This window comes from Mustela erminea, chromosome 1, assembly GCF_009829155.1.
Source record: "Mustela erminea isolate mMusErm1 chromosome 1, mMusErm1.Pri, whole genome shotgun sequence".
Taxonomy (NCBI): domain Eukaryota; kingdom Metazoa; phylum Chordata; class Mammalia; order Carnivora; family Mustelidae; genus Mustela; species Mustela erminea.
The window spans coordinates 165046942-165062631 of NC_045614.1; the positions used below are offsets into that span (position 1 = coordinate 165046942).

General features: G+C 36.7%; 1 protein-coding gene across 2 annotated transcripts in view; it reads left to right on the forward strand.

Annotated features, from left to right (window-relative positions):
* Window positions 1-15690, forward strand: part of IFT57 (intraflagellar transport 57) — a 53067-nt gene that overhangs the window by 9758 nt on the left and 27619 nt on the right. For both annotated transcript variants that reach the window (XM_032349851.1, XM_032349844.1), the window contains one exon: window positions 1762-1830. In XM_032349851.1, coding sequence (XP_032205742.1) covers window positions 1762-1830 — 69 coding nt within the window. The remainder of the gene's footprint in view (window positions 1-1761; window positions 1831-15690) is intronic.

The following is a 15690-nucleotide window of genomic DNA, read 5'->3' on the forward strand; positions in this document are numbered from 1 at the left end:
TGTCTTCTATATTACTGAAATCAGAATCCTCTTAGTTTATTTTGAAACTTTTTTCTAAGTCTGTTTATATTTGAATTCCTTTTGAATGCTCTCTTAGTAATATTTAGTAACATAAATCCTTTTTTTGACTGCCTACTATTAAAGCTTTTTACCTATTAGCATTTAATCCAGTACTAATTCAACGAATATTTATTGATTCCCTATGTAAACAGTACTGATGAGGTTATGATAAAAGCATAATAAACTTGTCTCTTCTTCCATGGGCCTTGAGTCATTGGCAGTTCGGTCATTTACTCTGGTTGTTAAGTAGGTCATCAGCAGTGCAAACACAGAATACACTGAGCTGGATCTCAAAGGTGTGCATCTGCATTTATGGCTAAGATTTAAGATGTAAACAATCACATCAATTTTGTCCACACCTCTGTGCTCCACTGCCCTGCCTCTCTGAAAAAGTAACGTAAAAAAATGTAAACATAAAAAAAGTAAATGTCACTTGAGTGTATTTATACTCTGCATTTATATTGCTTCATATTTCATAAAATTTTTCCAATTCCCCCAAAGATTAGCGTAGTTCTCATAGCTTACCTTAGTGTCCCCACCCCCGAGTTTCGGAGTAGATCTTGGATAGAACCTTAGAATCTGCATCCTAACAGGCTCCCGGGTCTTGCTGGTGCTGATGCTGATGCTGCAGGTTTCAGAACCACTCTTACATCTGAATGAGTTCTTGAAGATAAAGATCATCTTTGAAATCTCCCACTGCAGCTTTGTAGAACTGTATGTGTGGAAATGTCTGCCAAATAACACACACTTACTGTTTTGTTTTGTTTTGTTTTGTTTTCCTTTGAGGACCAGTTCCATTCACTGTCTTACCATGTCCTTAAGTCCTTACTAGATTGGATTCACCCACCTAAAGACCTCTGAAGAGAAAGGGGAGCTTTTTTTTCTTTCTTTGTTCTATATGCTTTAGAACCTCCCCAGACTCCATTTTTGTATTTTGGGAAAGGGATTGCCTCTCCAAGGGTCACTTCTGACCCTGCCCCCCATATCAGTTGGCCCAGGGATCAGGACCAGCTTAGAATATACCTGAACTATCCTTTTAAGTAGTTAATACAAGGTTAGAGTTGAGGGGCTATGGGCCAGACAGTACTAATGACTAATCTTATTTATTTATTAAACTTGAGCATGTAAGAGAAGAGATGTCAAAATTATGCATTAATGGGACTGGTCCTGGGAGCAGGTGAAGATATTCTGTGTCTGTCAACCTCATTTTTGTCCATTTTAGTCATGTTCTCAAAATTGCCATTCACTTCTTCCATTATCTCTTCTCTTTTAGATATACCACTCTTCAGTGTTTCTTGTTTTATTCTTTTTTAATTATTATTATTATTTTTATTAACATATAATGTATTATTTGCCCCAGGGGTAAAGGTCTTTGAAACATGAGGCTTACACACTTCATAGCACTCACCATAACACTCTTGTTTTATTCTTCTTTATCCCTCGTTTTACAGCAGCAGCCCTACCTTCTGTTTTTTTTTTTTTCCTTTTTCAGTGACTATAAAAAGGCCCTATTTTAAAAGGTACCATCAAAACCTCAAAAAACAGATGAGCTGCTAATAACATTATGCCCTACTTTATGCACACCACTAGGCTTTTAAATACCCTTTCCTGCATTAGTCTTTGTGTTGAACTTAGTGTATTATGCATGTAAAAACTGGAAATACATTCTTTTTACAATTATTTACTTTTTTTTTTCCTAAGGAAGAGGAGACAGACAATGAAGAAAACTTTATTGATCTCAATGTCTTAAAGGCCCAGACGTATCGTTTGGTAAGTAACATGGGATACACACAGGACCAACAAGCAAACAAGTACACTTGTTCTGCTGGAAATTAAAACAAGTAGAAACCATGTTTGCCATTGTTTTGTGTGTCATGTGAAAAGTAGCTCTCAAAAAATTCTTTTCCTATATATAAAATGTTATAATTGTAACAAATACAAAACTCGAGAGGGGCAAGTGGGGCAGCCTCCTGTCTACACCATGAAAAACCAACACAGTGCTACTCACATAAGCTGAATATAATTTGTCATTTTTTATTATAGAAAGACATTATTTGATTTCAAGTTATTTTCCATTATAAGTGGCTAGTTTTGAATGGTCTTGATTATATGAAAGTATTTAATAGATAATTATTTGAAATAAAGTAGATTATTTTAAGACTGGTGTATGGATAGGAGTCAGACAGTGTTTTAAGTCAATGTTTGCTCTGTTTTAATTAGGAAATAAATCTGGTCTATAAATGAGAACCACTCAATGAGATATTTGAAAAGTATGTATGGGATTTTTGTATTTTCCTATTTGTATATTTCAATAAAGTGATACCTATTGCTTGCTCAAAAAGGTATGTATAGAATATAATAGTCTCATTTGCCCTTTATTTTTCTTGTCTAAATTCTGCAAACAAGTTTGGATATAGCTTTGGGCTCATATCATGAAGACTTTGGTGGCCATCTTATCCCAGGATGATCTCTTCATTTATCATTTACTGTTAGTCAGCATTAGTTGTTATCATTAATGATACATTTGTGGTTTTCTGCCCAACTCGCAATGCAATAAAACGTAACGAGTAACGCTGTAGCTAACTTGCCTAAATGTGTGAGTTAACTTCAATACTTTTAATAGTTACTAGATGTCTGACCTTGGGCAGGTTTCCAAAAATTCTTGTGCCTTATCTTCCCCATCTGTAAAATGAGGATAAAAATGTTTTCTTTTCATAGGGTTTTTAAAGATTAAAAGAGTTACTACATATAAGGCGTTTATAATGATGTCTGGCACATAGAAAGTGCTCAGTAAATGTTGGTAAAACCCAGAACCACATCATCCCACATTCCCCTTCTCAAATCTGATTTGTATAAGCTCCTTATAGGATTATAGGAGATAACTATCATTTTTTATATTCTCCATGGTGTAACATAGAAGTTGCCCAATAAATGAATGTATTTTTATTGCTTAATTGAAAATTGAGAGTATAATATAATCTGATACAGGATATCAGAATAATGTGTTAACATTTTAATCCAAACAAATAAACTCCAGTTGCAATAGTACATTTCCAAATCACTCTGTAGTTTTCAAAGTCCAGTTGACCCTTAAACATGGGTTTGAACTGCATAGGTGCACTTTAACATGGACCATTTTCCAATAAATACAGTACAATTCTGGAAATGTATTTTCCTTGTGATTTTTTTCAGTAACATTTTCTTTTGTCTTTATTGTAAGAATACAATATATAATACATATAGCACGCAAAATATGTATTAATTAATGAGTAAATCTTCCAGTCAGAAGTTAAGTTTTTGGAGGGCACCTGGGTGGATCAGTCGGTTGAGCATCCGACTCTTGATTTTGGCTCAGGTCATGTTCTCAAGGTCATGAGATCAGGCCCCACATTGGACTCTGTGCTCAGTGGGGAGTCTTTTTGAGATTCTCTTTGTCCTTCTTCCTCTGCCCACCCCCAACTTGCACACGCACACTCACTCTCTCTGTCAAAAAAAAAAAAAAGTTTGTTTGTTTTAATTTTTAAAAATAAAAAAGTTAAATTTGGGGAGAGTCAAAAGTTATATCCAGGTTTCCAGTTAATTGGGATTCCACACCTCTAACTCCCACACTGCTCAAGGGTCAGTTGTACTTTAAACCACATCCTTTACTGACCTTGTGAAGAATTTGAGATGTTGTTATCTCCCTTTTACAGATACAAAAACTGAAATTTATAACCTTGGGACAGTATACTCTTAAAAAACTTAATAAATCTACAATAGCTGAATTAAGTTTGCTCTAAACTTCCCTTTCCCTCATACGAGAGTTCAGCAGGGTAGGTAAGATTTGATTCCCACATTAAGGAAAGACACTGTGGTGCTCAGTATTCCTGTATGTGTTGAAGATGACAACAAAGTTGTCCTAAAGCATAAGGAAATAAAAGAGATGAATACACAATTATTCTCAGAACAAAACTGTCATTTGTGCTATTTATTCTTCCACTGATGGTGTAAATAAAGACCTCTAAAGGCAGCCTGGGATTCCCTCTGGACACTGTAGTGTGGGAATTGGGAAGGCCTTAAAGTAATTTAATTTGTTTCTACCACTACCCACTACTCTTAAGTTCCTGTAGGTCCTGATTTCAATTTTTCACCTTAATTGAACTATGTAAGTTCTCCCCTACCTGTGCCTTTATAAATTATCTAGGTATTAGATTCTTTGGACAAAGATGATATAACATAAACCCCTTTGAGCTAAGACTGTATATGGTTGCATTTTCATAAGAGGAAGAAGTCTGAACACCAGGTGTTTGTGGATGGTCAGCCATGAAGTACTAATGAGGCAGAAAACCCTTTCATATTTTAAAAAATCTGGCAGGCTTATGATGTTGCCCACTAAAGCCATCTGCCTGAGACAGCTGTATCTGACTCTAGCTTATGATGGCTTAGGCTGCTCTTTCCCCAAGACAGAACTGCTATATAGGTTAGTAACATAGATTTAAGATTTTATGTTTGATGCAGCAGGTGGACTCACGATGCAGAGGAAATATTATTTTAGGGAAGTTGCATGCAATGAGTTTTGCACTAGAACAAAAATATTATGTTCTGTCTAGGAAATTGATATATGAAACGTGGATGTGACTAGGCCACCCCAGCCATTTATGGATGATAGCAATTCCTCTCTACCTATGGTTTCGAAACAACAGATGCTTCTCCAATCATTCTCTATTCTCTTACCTTGCTTTATTTTTCTTTCCAGACCCTGGCAATGTATTCATTTCTATCTATTGCCTATCTCAATCACTAGAATGCACCATCCTCTAGAGTGGGAACTTTCTTCAGTACTTTTTCACCTGTGCCTGGCATGTAGAGAGTACCCAGTATTGAATAATATTGAATGAATACATGCTTGAATGAACAATATTTTATATTTGTAATTTTATAGGCAAAATATAGTTTAATCTTCAGAGAGAAAAGAATTGCTCAACAGGTGCATATTATCTCTTCTATGTACCAAGTAAGATGATGCAGGGAGGAATCTACTTATATTCCCTCCTTTCATTAAATAATGTGATGTCGAGATCCTAAAACGTGTGCTTGCTCTTAAGTTCCATGATAATGCAAGAAGATGAGCATACCTAGCATTTTCTTGAGATTTGTGGTAAATGGAACGAGAGAGAAGGGACATGGAAAAGACGTGCTAATGATTACGTTCTCTCGAAGTGGACAGTGAGACCAGCGTTTGGGGTCCAGGATGTTCATTGTGAAAGGAAGGGGGGAAAAAGTCGGGCTGAGGGAGATGTCTAGCTGTGGTTCAGGCCTGACAAAGCTTTTGGCAACCTGTTGAAGAGGTCTGATGCCAGTGCTGTCTGTTTGGCTCAGTCACTGGAGGCAGGCTGCCCTGGGGAGGACATACTACCAGGTTGAGGTGGCCTCTCTGGGTGAGACAGCCTGAGGGAGCCAACAGCAGGAAGCTATCTGCTGGCCACAAGACCGGCAGTGAGGCAGCACATCTTTCTCTGGAAGGAGACCTGGTGGTCCATTTTCCTGACTACCACAGTGGATTTGAATCCTCTAACTGCAAATTTGAAGAATTTGTATAGAGCTACAAGGTGCCCACTGACTAAACATTGAAGCGTTTGCCTACACAGAACCTGAGCAGTAATGTTTCATGAACACTGATAATGGCGTTCTAAGCAAATGTTTCCTCTAGTCAATATTGAATGCTTACATGGGTGAAGTCAGTTTGCTTTGGAAGCAGTTGTTTTTCAGAATATTCATTTACTCTGAGGTTCAAAAGGTACATTTTAATGCCCTTTTATTTTGTGATTTCACCCTCTAATTCTCTTACTGCAATTACGGTTTTGCCAAATATAATATTTTCAAGAAAATAATTTTTGCAGTTATTGAGGGATTGCTTTATCTTCTGAAATTTGATCTGTAGGTTAGTTATTTGAATTTTCATCGAGCTTTTCTTAGAAGGGGAAAAAATGAGTAAATAGCAGTCTTCAAGTCTAGCCCACAAAATTCCACATTCTCTCGGTCGCTCTCTAATTCCTAAATATTCTTGAAATCCAAAATTTAGCCAAAGACTCCTTGAGAACGGTCATGGGGGAAGATACTGGTGCTGTATTAAAGCTCTCACAGTTGGGCAGAGCTCCTGATGGGTTGGGGTGCAGTAGAATTTCAGAGATGTGAGGGGTGGGAGCAGGAAAGGAAGGTGCTGGCAGTGAGGTGTTAGGCAGGTGTTCGGGCCATTTCTAGTTCTATCTCGAGTATGTTAATTGGAAACTGCCTGCATGGTTGTGGCAGCTACACTGTAATTACAAGTGGTCTTTGTAGCTCCCCTCCATTCTGAAGCTCAGTAGAATCACAGCAGCAGTGTTGTGGCAGCATAACGCAGATGTGTCATTCTCCTCCCCCAGTGGAAAAAAGATGGGAGGGAAGCTGTGCGCTCTGAGTTCTATTTTTAAATGTCCATCACTTCATTTCAAAACATTTTTTTCAAACATGCCATAGATACCATTCTTCCTTGAGATGCTAAATTTGAGGTTTTAGAAACCAAATTCTGAGTTAGACAGCATAAAACCAACTATCTCAAAAGGTTTAAACACAATTGGTTTTTAATTACTTAGCAAAAAATTCATTGTACCAAGAATGAGAGAATTTTTAGCTTAAAAAGCAAAAGCTGTGAGGAAGCAAAAATCTGGGCTTGGAAAAAAATGTCATCTCCGTTTTAGAGTGTCATTGTGGCAAGTCTGCAAGATTATAATCAAAAAAGGGAAGAAGATGGGTCTACTTTGGCTTATATCTTAAATACTTTAAATTTCTTCATTTTACATTTGATTTACATTTCACTTCTTGACAAAACATCATTTCTGAGTAGGGCAGGGGAAAAAAAAGTACTGTTCTGCAATATAGCTTGCCCCCTAGGTTATCACTGGTTCTGATTCCTGCTTGAGGAAAATGGTTTTCCTCTCCATTCCTAAAACATTTGTTTGCCCTCCTCTATTGTGACTGAGAAGTCTGCGGTTGGTATTTCACAGGAGAAACAATTAAAGCACCACATGTCTGAGTGCGATGGAACACATTATGACTGAGCAAATGCTTTTATTTTTCTGGTAACTAACCTGTACCACCCCATCAGTTTTACATCTGGAGGTGAATCGAAAATGTAGGTTAGAGGAAAAAAACCTGTACTCTGCATTACTCAGAAGAAGCTCAAATGGCAGTTCTTGCTGGGTGTAAAAGAGGGTTTTGCTTGATCTCTAGTGAAGCTTTTGAATCCACACTTGGAACAGGAAAGATCCTTATTTCCGTCCTGGTTTTATTGTGAGCCTAAAAAGAAGTGTGAAGCAAGGACTTCTCAAGGTCCTTTCCAGATCTGATACATACCTTCGATGTCGACACCAGGGTGGAAAATAATCCTTGCATCATACTGGGACTGTGCATCACTAGACACTTAACCTTAGTAAATTAACCTGTGACTCTGCTTATTCTGTACGATGGTGACACAATTCTTCCCAGTGTTGTTTTGAGATTAATATAACCTAACTTGTAGACAGCACTTAGCTTGACGCATTTCTTATTTTGTATAATTTTCCACCTTTCCTAGAGTTTGGAACTAAGAGACTGAAAAATGTTACCAACATTCTTATGTGCTATAGGAGAGTAAAAAAGCCCCAATCTGTCAATGTAAATAAGTGTCTAGATTGCCACAAGTATTTTTGAGTAAGAAGCTTATATAGGATATAAGTTATCAAGAAGGCTTGCATTTTTGTATAAATTAGGAAGTCTTGGTGATGTCATGTCTTTATTTTCATACTATGTCACATGAATTCTTATTGAATGCCCACTGGACTAAATCTGCTATCATATAAGGTCTCCCCTACAGAAATGACTAAGGGGAATTTGATGAGAACTAATATGATCTTTTTCAGGATTCATTTGAGAGCTGTCATTTTCTAAATGGATAGATTATATTTCCTCAATCAATGCCAATAGCAGATATTTATTACATAACTTCATGTATTAGATGGGTACCCAGAACGTGTGCTTTTCTCAGTCCTATAGAAACCTATATTCTTTAAATCCACCCAACCCCACCCATTCACCTCTAGCAGTGTTAGTGCTTGAATATTTGTCTAATGATTTGTTTTAATCCAGACATCTAGTTGGTCTCACTAAGACCTGCAGATGCTGCTTTTGAAAATATTTCTCATATGTATCCCTTTAGCTATCTTTCAAGGTCATGTCTGCTTCATCTCCTGTCTGGATTATGTAATAATAATGGTCCAAATGGTCTTTGATCCTCTTCCTTCAATCCCACCCTCACCCTTTTGCACAATATTTTTCACTACTCTTTTATCTTACTTACTGCCAAACGACTTTCAAAAGGTCATTCTGAGTTCAGTAACTTTTGATGGCTTTTCACTGCTTATAGGTCAATTTATGTAGATCATAAAACAATAATATTTTGGTCTGAATTTCCAGACTCTTGGCAATTTGACAACTTGTCCATATAGCCAACCTCAATTTCTTCTGCTGGAATAACTTTATTCTAGATAAATGGATCCTCCCATGGGTTTTCAAACACCTTATGAGCATATCTGTTCTCGTCTTTGTCTCCTATCTAAAATGTCTTCTCATCATCTCTCTACCTGAGTCGTAAGCCTTCAAAGTTCAGCTCAAATTCTGCCTTTTTGGTGAAACCTTCCCAGCTACCCCAGCCCCATTCAGTTCTATGACCCACAAATCTATAACCCGTAAGTCTTCATAAAATATGATTAGAATGTTCTTACATGAGGATTTTTAACATTTTATTAAGTGTCCCTGTTATTGAATAGTACCTGGCATATAGTAGGTGCTAAATAAAGATTTCTTGGATAAATTCATTTTTACCTTGCTTGTAACTCTTCCTGACTTCCCTTCTGGCTTAGAGGACAAAATTCCTATTCCTCACCTTAGCTTCTGAGGTCTTTCACAAAGTACTTAACTCTTTTTTTGCTCCTCGGCATTTGCCTTTCTAAGCCCCTAGTCACTCTTGATATGATCTTCACAAGCCATGTGCATTTCTATTTCAGTATCTTGGCTTATGGTGCTTTCCTGACTATAAACACTTGGCTTGTCTCTTTTCTGCCTATTAGCATTCCATACATCCTTATAAGGTTAAACTTAGATCTCACCATCTCCATTAAAACACACTTCTCTCTCTCATTCAAATTCCTAAAGCATTTACACCCATACCAGCTAGTTTCTGGAAGCTTATCAAATTTATTATTATTACCTGCTTTTATTAAAAATACTTTATTCTTTTTTAAAGTGAAATATATTCCTTATTTTTTAAACAAAGGTGCAAAAAAGTACAAAGAAAAATCTGAAAACATCCCCAAATCTCAGCACTATACTAGAAACACTGTATAACTTTATACATAATTTCCCTGAGGTTATGTAAGATGCTAACGTTTGGTGAATCTGGATGAGGGCATATGGGAATTCTTTGTACTATTTGTGTAATTTTTTTTGTAAGTCTGAAAAAAATATACTGACACAGAAACAAATTGACGAAGTACAGAGTTCATAAAATAATCCAAATATATTGTAGTATTAATAATGTAGGAAGCAGTGCAAATAAGTGGAGAAAACTGGACTGTTCAATTAAAGGGTGATGGAATAACAGGCTGTCCATCTGGAAAAAAAGATAGGCTCTTCCCTCATATTGTACATCCAAATAAACCCCGCATGGATCAACAAATTAGAAAATGATGAGGTACAAAAACAAAAACATGAGTGACAAGGGTTATACACACAGGTTGAATTTGGCATGATAAAGCCTGCCAGGAAAACTAAAAAACAGAGAAGAAAAGCACTGATAAATCTGAATGCATAAAAATTAAAGTCTATATACGAAATGATGGGATGGGGAACACCATAAAGTTAAAAAGACAAGTGATAAACTGGGAGAATGTAGTTGTAACTATATAACAAAGGATTGATGGGCATTTGTTAAGGTATCTAAGAGCTTGTGTTCTAGAGTAACATCGCCTGGACCCTGAACTCTGCTAATGATGTGACATAGGGAAAATTAGGTAATTGCTCTATAACTCACTTTTCTCATTTGCAAAATGGGAATAAGTCTTTTTTGATTCATGGTGCTATTATGGGCATTTAACATAGGCGAAAGAATCTAGTATCATGCTTGACATTTAATAATAGTAAATGTAACTGTGAAAATATATTGTGGCTTACTTTGTGCCAGGCACTGTGCAAGCCTTTTAAAATACATCATATAATTCAATCCTTACCACAACCCTTCCACGGAGGAGAGTACCATTATCCCTATCTTAGAGATCGCAACCCTGAGATTTAGAGAAGTATGCAACTTGAACAAGGGCTAATAAGTGATAGAGGTAAGATTTGCAGAGATGGGATTCCAGACCCATCCTCTTGACATTTTACACCACAGTGGCAGTTCTCAAGAGAGTTTAGTTCCCTTTTCCTTGAGTCTTGGGACTATGTAATCTTGACAGTTAATAGGTTTTCATGTTCTTCTCAGTACGTATATGAATTGAGCTCTTCAAATGTATTTGGGCACTGGTATATCCATAACGTTGCCATCCCAGAGAAAAGAAGCCTTGTAGAAGTTCATTCCATAAAGAATTAAACTTCCTTTGGCATACTCTGTAACACCAACTCTAGTGTCTATGACAGCTTTTCCATACATATTTCTTGGGGTGCTTTCTTTTGGTTTTTATCTTGAGAAAATTAAAAATCAGGGATGGTTTTACCTTTGTACTTACTGTACATTAAAATAGCTGAAATAGTGACAAAGACAGGTATTTGAGATATTAAACAGAAATAATTACTGGAAGTTGAGTTCTCATTCAAAAATAATTTCAGAATTCTTATTCGAAAATCAAATTAATTTTGTGTTTAGGAAGCTTTTTAACTTTTTTGATTTGTGAGCATAATTTATTTAAATCTTAGGCCACATTATAACAATAAAATTTTTTTTGATAGTCTTAAAATTGAATTGAAAACTTTTATGAACTTCATATATTTAAAGACAGAGGCTATCATCTATCTATTTCTTTTGATGGATTATAGCCAGGGTTTAATTTAGTTTTTCAGAACAAATCCGAAAATACTTTTTATATGGTATTAAACATTTTTCTTCATAGTAATATAGTGTTAAATCATTTAAAACCTAATTTGAAAAGAAAATAGTGAATCAGACTCATGATTTATGCTTCTTTAATCATGAAGAAGAATTGATTTGTAGGGACATGAAAGGTTTTAACTCTGTGCCTTCAATGTGATTTGTTAAAATCACTGGATTTCAGTGGAATACTTTTCTTGACTGAAATACCTTATTTATCCCTCTAACTTTTTATTGATCAATGATAAAGAAAGAAGGACATTAGATACCCTTAGGAGAAACCCTGTTTAATAAATAGTAATGCCAGGGGCACCTCAGTGGCTCAGTTAGTTTAGCACCTGACTCTTGAGTTTGGCTCAGGTCATGATCTCAGGGTCCTGGGATTGAACCCTGATTTGGGCTCCTTGCTCAGTGCAGAGTCTGCTTGAATTCTCTCCCTTCCTTTCCCTCTACCCTCCCCCTCCCATACTCACTCTCTCTCTCTTAAATAAATAACTCTTTAAAAAAAAAAATATATATATATATATATAGTACTTAGCTTGTTGGCCACCTATTCTATTTCCTCTGTGGAACAAAGCATCAAATTAGGAAGATTCCAGAAAGGACTCTGAACAAAATAAGTATAATCACTACCATTACAAAAATATCTATGAAGGGGCACCTGGGTGGCTCGGTCTATTGAGCATCAGGCTCTTTTAGGGTCAGATCCTGATCTCAGGGTGGTGAGATGGAGCCCCAGGGTAGGGTTCCATACTCAGTGTGGAGTCTGTTTGTCCCTCTCCCTCCTTCTCTGCCCCCACTCACATGTGTGCATGCTCTTTCTCTCTCTCTCTCAAATAAACAAATAAAATCTTAAAAAAAAAAAATCTGTGAAGTCCCACCGTCATCACCACCACCAGCACTTTCACCAGCTCTCACATATTTCCTCTGTATTCTCACTTTGCCTAAATTCTCACAAGTTTGGATATTAGATTTCTAAGCCCACAGAAGTTTAGGAGGAAGAAGAGGTGCTACAGAAAGTCAAGCAGACAACCAGAGGTGATCACTGCATCTGATACTGAGGGGCTACAGGAAAACTTTAAAAGCAAATGTAAGAACACAAAACTTATAACTATCTGAGAACTTTTAATGCAGGTTCAGTCATACCCAGTTTTCTCAGAGAGAGAAAGAGAGCACCGTTGTATTATAGAATTAGTATAATAAGAGACATCCTAAAAGATTTAATTATGGTTAGTAAATGTCAGCATTTACCAGTATCCAGTCTGACAGTGATATCTCATTCTTGCAAAAGGCCTTGGTAACTGAAGATTCAAGAGCCTCTGCTTGCTCATGCTTCATTAGTTCAGTTATCTCCCATTTTCACCAGGAAGTCTGTGAATCCAGTTTCTGCCCAGGCCCTCACGATCTAGGTTTTCTTGGCCAGGCTCCCATTTGAACTTAAGATCTCTCTGTAACTTCTGATGCAGGATCCCCACTCCTAAGGAAACATCTTCTCATGGATGCCTGAGCCTTGAGCTTCACTCTTGGGTCTGCCCATGCAGCCATATGTTTTCCCTTTACTAAACAAGGTATTTCTCTGTCAATAAGGGGAAGTACTATAGTGTATTCATGATTAGTCAAATTTTAGAAACTCTACTTCATCCTACTTCTAGTTTTCTTCCTTCTTCATTCCCAATGGAGTATCTTAACCAGAGCTAAATGCCCAACCTGATTTGGACCCTTGGGATCAAAAGATCCTATAGCACTAGATTTTTGTTATTATAGCAAAACTGAAATGAAAGTGCAGGAAGTCATAATCAACAATGCTTTGTTCAGTAATACTTAGTTCCCTTTCCCTTATGGAGTTTTCCAATAGTGCATATGTACTACATACTAGAAATAGTTTCATCCCAAAGAGTTTTGTTTTTTTTTTTTTAATTCTTTGCTTAAGATGGTAATTCATCAGGTCTACCAAAAATGTTGTCAGTGCTTCTACTGTATCACTTGTAACAGTTTTCTATATTAATATTAATATGAACTAATATTAATATTTGTTAATGGTAGTTGTTGTTTGATTGACTTTTTTCACTTAGCATAATACCTTCTAGTTCCATCTACATCATTGCAAATGGCAAGACTTCATTTTTTGATGGCTGAGTAGCATTCTATTTTATATATACACACACACACACACACCCCATATCTTCCTTATCCATTCAGTTATCAGATGATTTCACTCATATGTGGGATTTAAGAAACAAAACAGAAGATCATAGGGAAGGGAGGGAAAAACAAAACAAGATGAAGTCGGAGAGGTGTACTATAAAGACTCTTAATCATAGGAAACACACTGTAGGTTGCTGGAGAAAGGGGGTAACTGGGTGATAGACATTAAGGAGGGCATGTGATGTAATGAGCACTGGATGTTATATAAGATTGATGAATCTTTGAACTCTACCTCTGAAACTAATAATACACTAAATGTTAATTAATTGAATTTAAATTTTATAAAAAATATACTTGTTAATGGGTCAGTCTGTCCCTGTTAATATCAAATCCATTACTTCCCCTACTGGTAGTCATGGCCTACCTGGAGTCCCCAGTTAATTAGAGGTGAAGGTATTTTTGAAGGTCTATCAAATTTTGTACTGCATTTAAACTAGTGTGACAGAACACCTTCACAGCACCATATAGGCTACCCAGCAGCTCAGAAGCTGCAAAGGGCTTTATTTACCCTCCCTTGTTGATATGGGAGGCCTGCCCTTATTCTACCCCTATAACCATAAGACTAGATACATCCAATTTTATAAATATACATACATACATACATAAATTTATACACACACAAACACACATTCAATTTTATGTGTTTATATATATAAACAGATATACAGAATATAGTATTTCTTCAGATGCTTAACCATCCCATTAGTATTACCTGGAGATAGGGAGATTACTTCCTGGAGCAGGATTCTGAGCAGGCTTTTAACATTGTATGTTTGATCCTTAAACTGGCTTTTGTGGTATGCCCCACTGTTTGAGCCCAGGTTTATGTTATAGGATGGTTTAGACTATCTTCTGTTCTTCCATTGACCGTTTTAGGGTCAGTTTTCATTTTTTTTTTTTCCCTTGGGTCCATTTATTACCTCCATAAACTAGCCTGAGACTCCCCCTAATAGGCTTATTTGCAGGCAGGGATTAAATGCTTTTATCTTTCCACACCAAACACAGTGCCTGGATTCTTACCTTGTGTGTTGTAGAAGCTTTATAAATGGCTTACTGGTAAATTAATTAATTATAAATGAGACTCCTGGATATAGCTTGTGTCTTATTGAGCTTCTAATTGTTTCTTCAATTTCTTCAGCAGCATTAGCTAGAAAACACAATTTCCCAGGAGTTATGCTTTATCTTAGTTAATGTTGTTTCAGAGAGGGACTGGGATTTTGTCATGCTGATATAAAATTTTGATTAAATGGAAACAGCAGTTTATTTCTCTTTTACTAATATCTCCACATAAAATACCATTTGTTAAATGGACATACAATTGGGAAGGAAAGGTTTTCTCAAGTTATTATAACCAGGACACGATACAGTTTTAAAGTGATTTCTACTTCAAATGTAGGGCTCGCTCAGTTAATGTCTCCATTTATTAGGCATTGGGAAAATTTGACTGAGGAACGAGGTTAGGAAATAGATGTGCAAACATGGAAACAGAAAGAGACCGTATAGTTTGAATAAGTTATTCCTGCTCTACCAAGCCTAATGTTCTCTTTTTGCCCTTCCTCATTTAGTAACTAGGCCATTTCCCCCCAGTATATTAACTGTGGCCTAGGAGTGAGTGAAGACATTTCAGCTGGTATATTAAATCACTTTAGGACATTGGGAGTCGGAATTTGCAAATCATTGCTTAAGGGAACCAAATAAGAACTTAAGAAAAGTTCTGACTTACGAAAGGGCCAATGTAAACCAAAGAGCGGCTTATGCTCTGGGATATCTTAATTCAGTTTTTGAGCTCCGTGTACCTTAGTAACTCCTAGGTTCTGAGTCTGATTCAGAGAGAGCCACTGCTAACCCATTTGCCTTTAGGAAAATTAGAAAAATGTGCCCTTCCTTGAGGAAAATCTTTGAGGATGAACAGTCCTATGACTTGAGGTCTGAAGAAAGTGGGACTATGGATGAGTACCCTCTCTAGACTTGTCTGGTGATTCTGGACTCCACCCTTCTGTAGGGAAGGGAAAAAGAAGGAATGGGAATGAGAGAATGGAATTGAGAATTGGCTCCGGGATTTAATCAGCAGTACCAACTTCAGTTTGCTGAAATGGTGGTTCCATAAACGAAACTTATTTGTAAATCGGGGACTAGAACATCTACGTTCTATTAAGATTCACAAAATTGCTGCTGATTGGACATGCCCCTTTGTCTCAGTGGCATGTCACAAAACTTTCCTCACAGCTTTAGGTTTCAACTGGGAGACTCAGTCCCACTTCTCCTGCTGTCGCATTTGTCTCATAAAACTT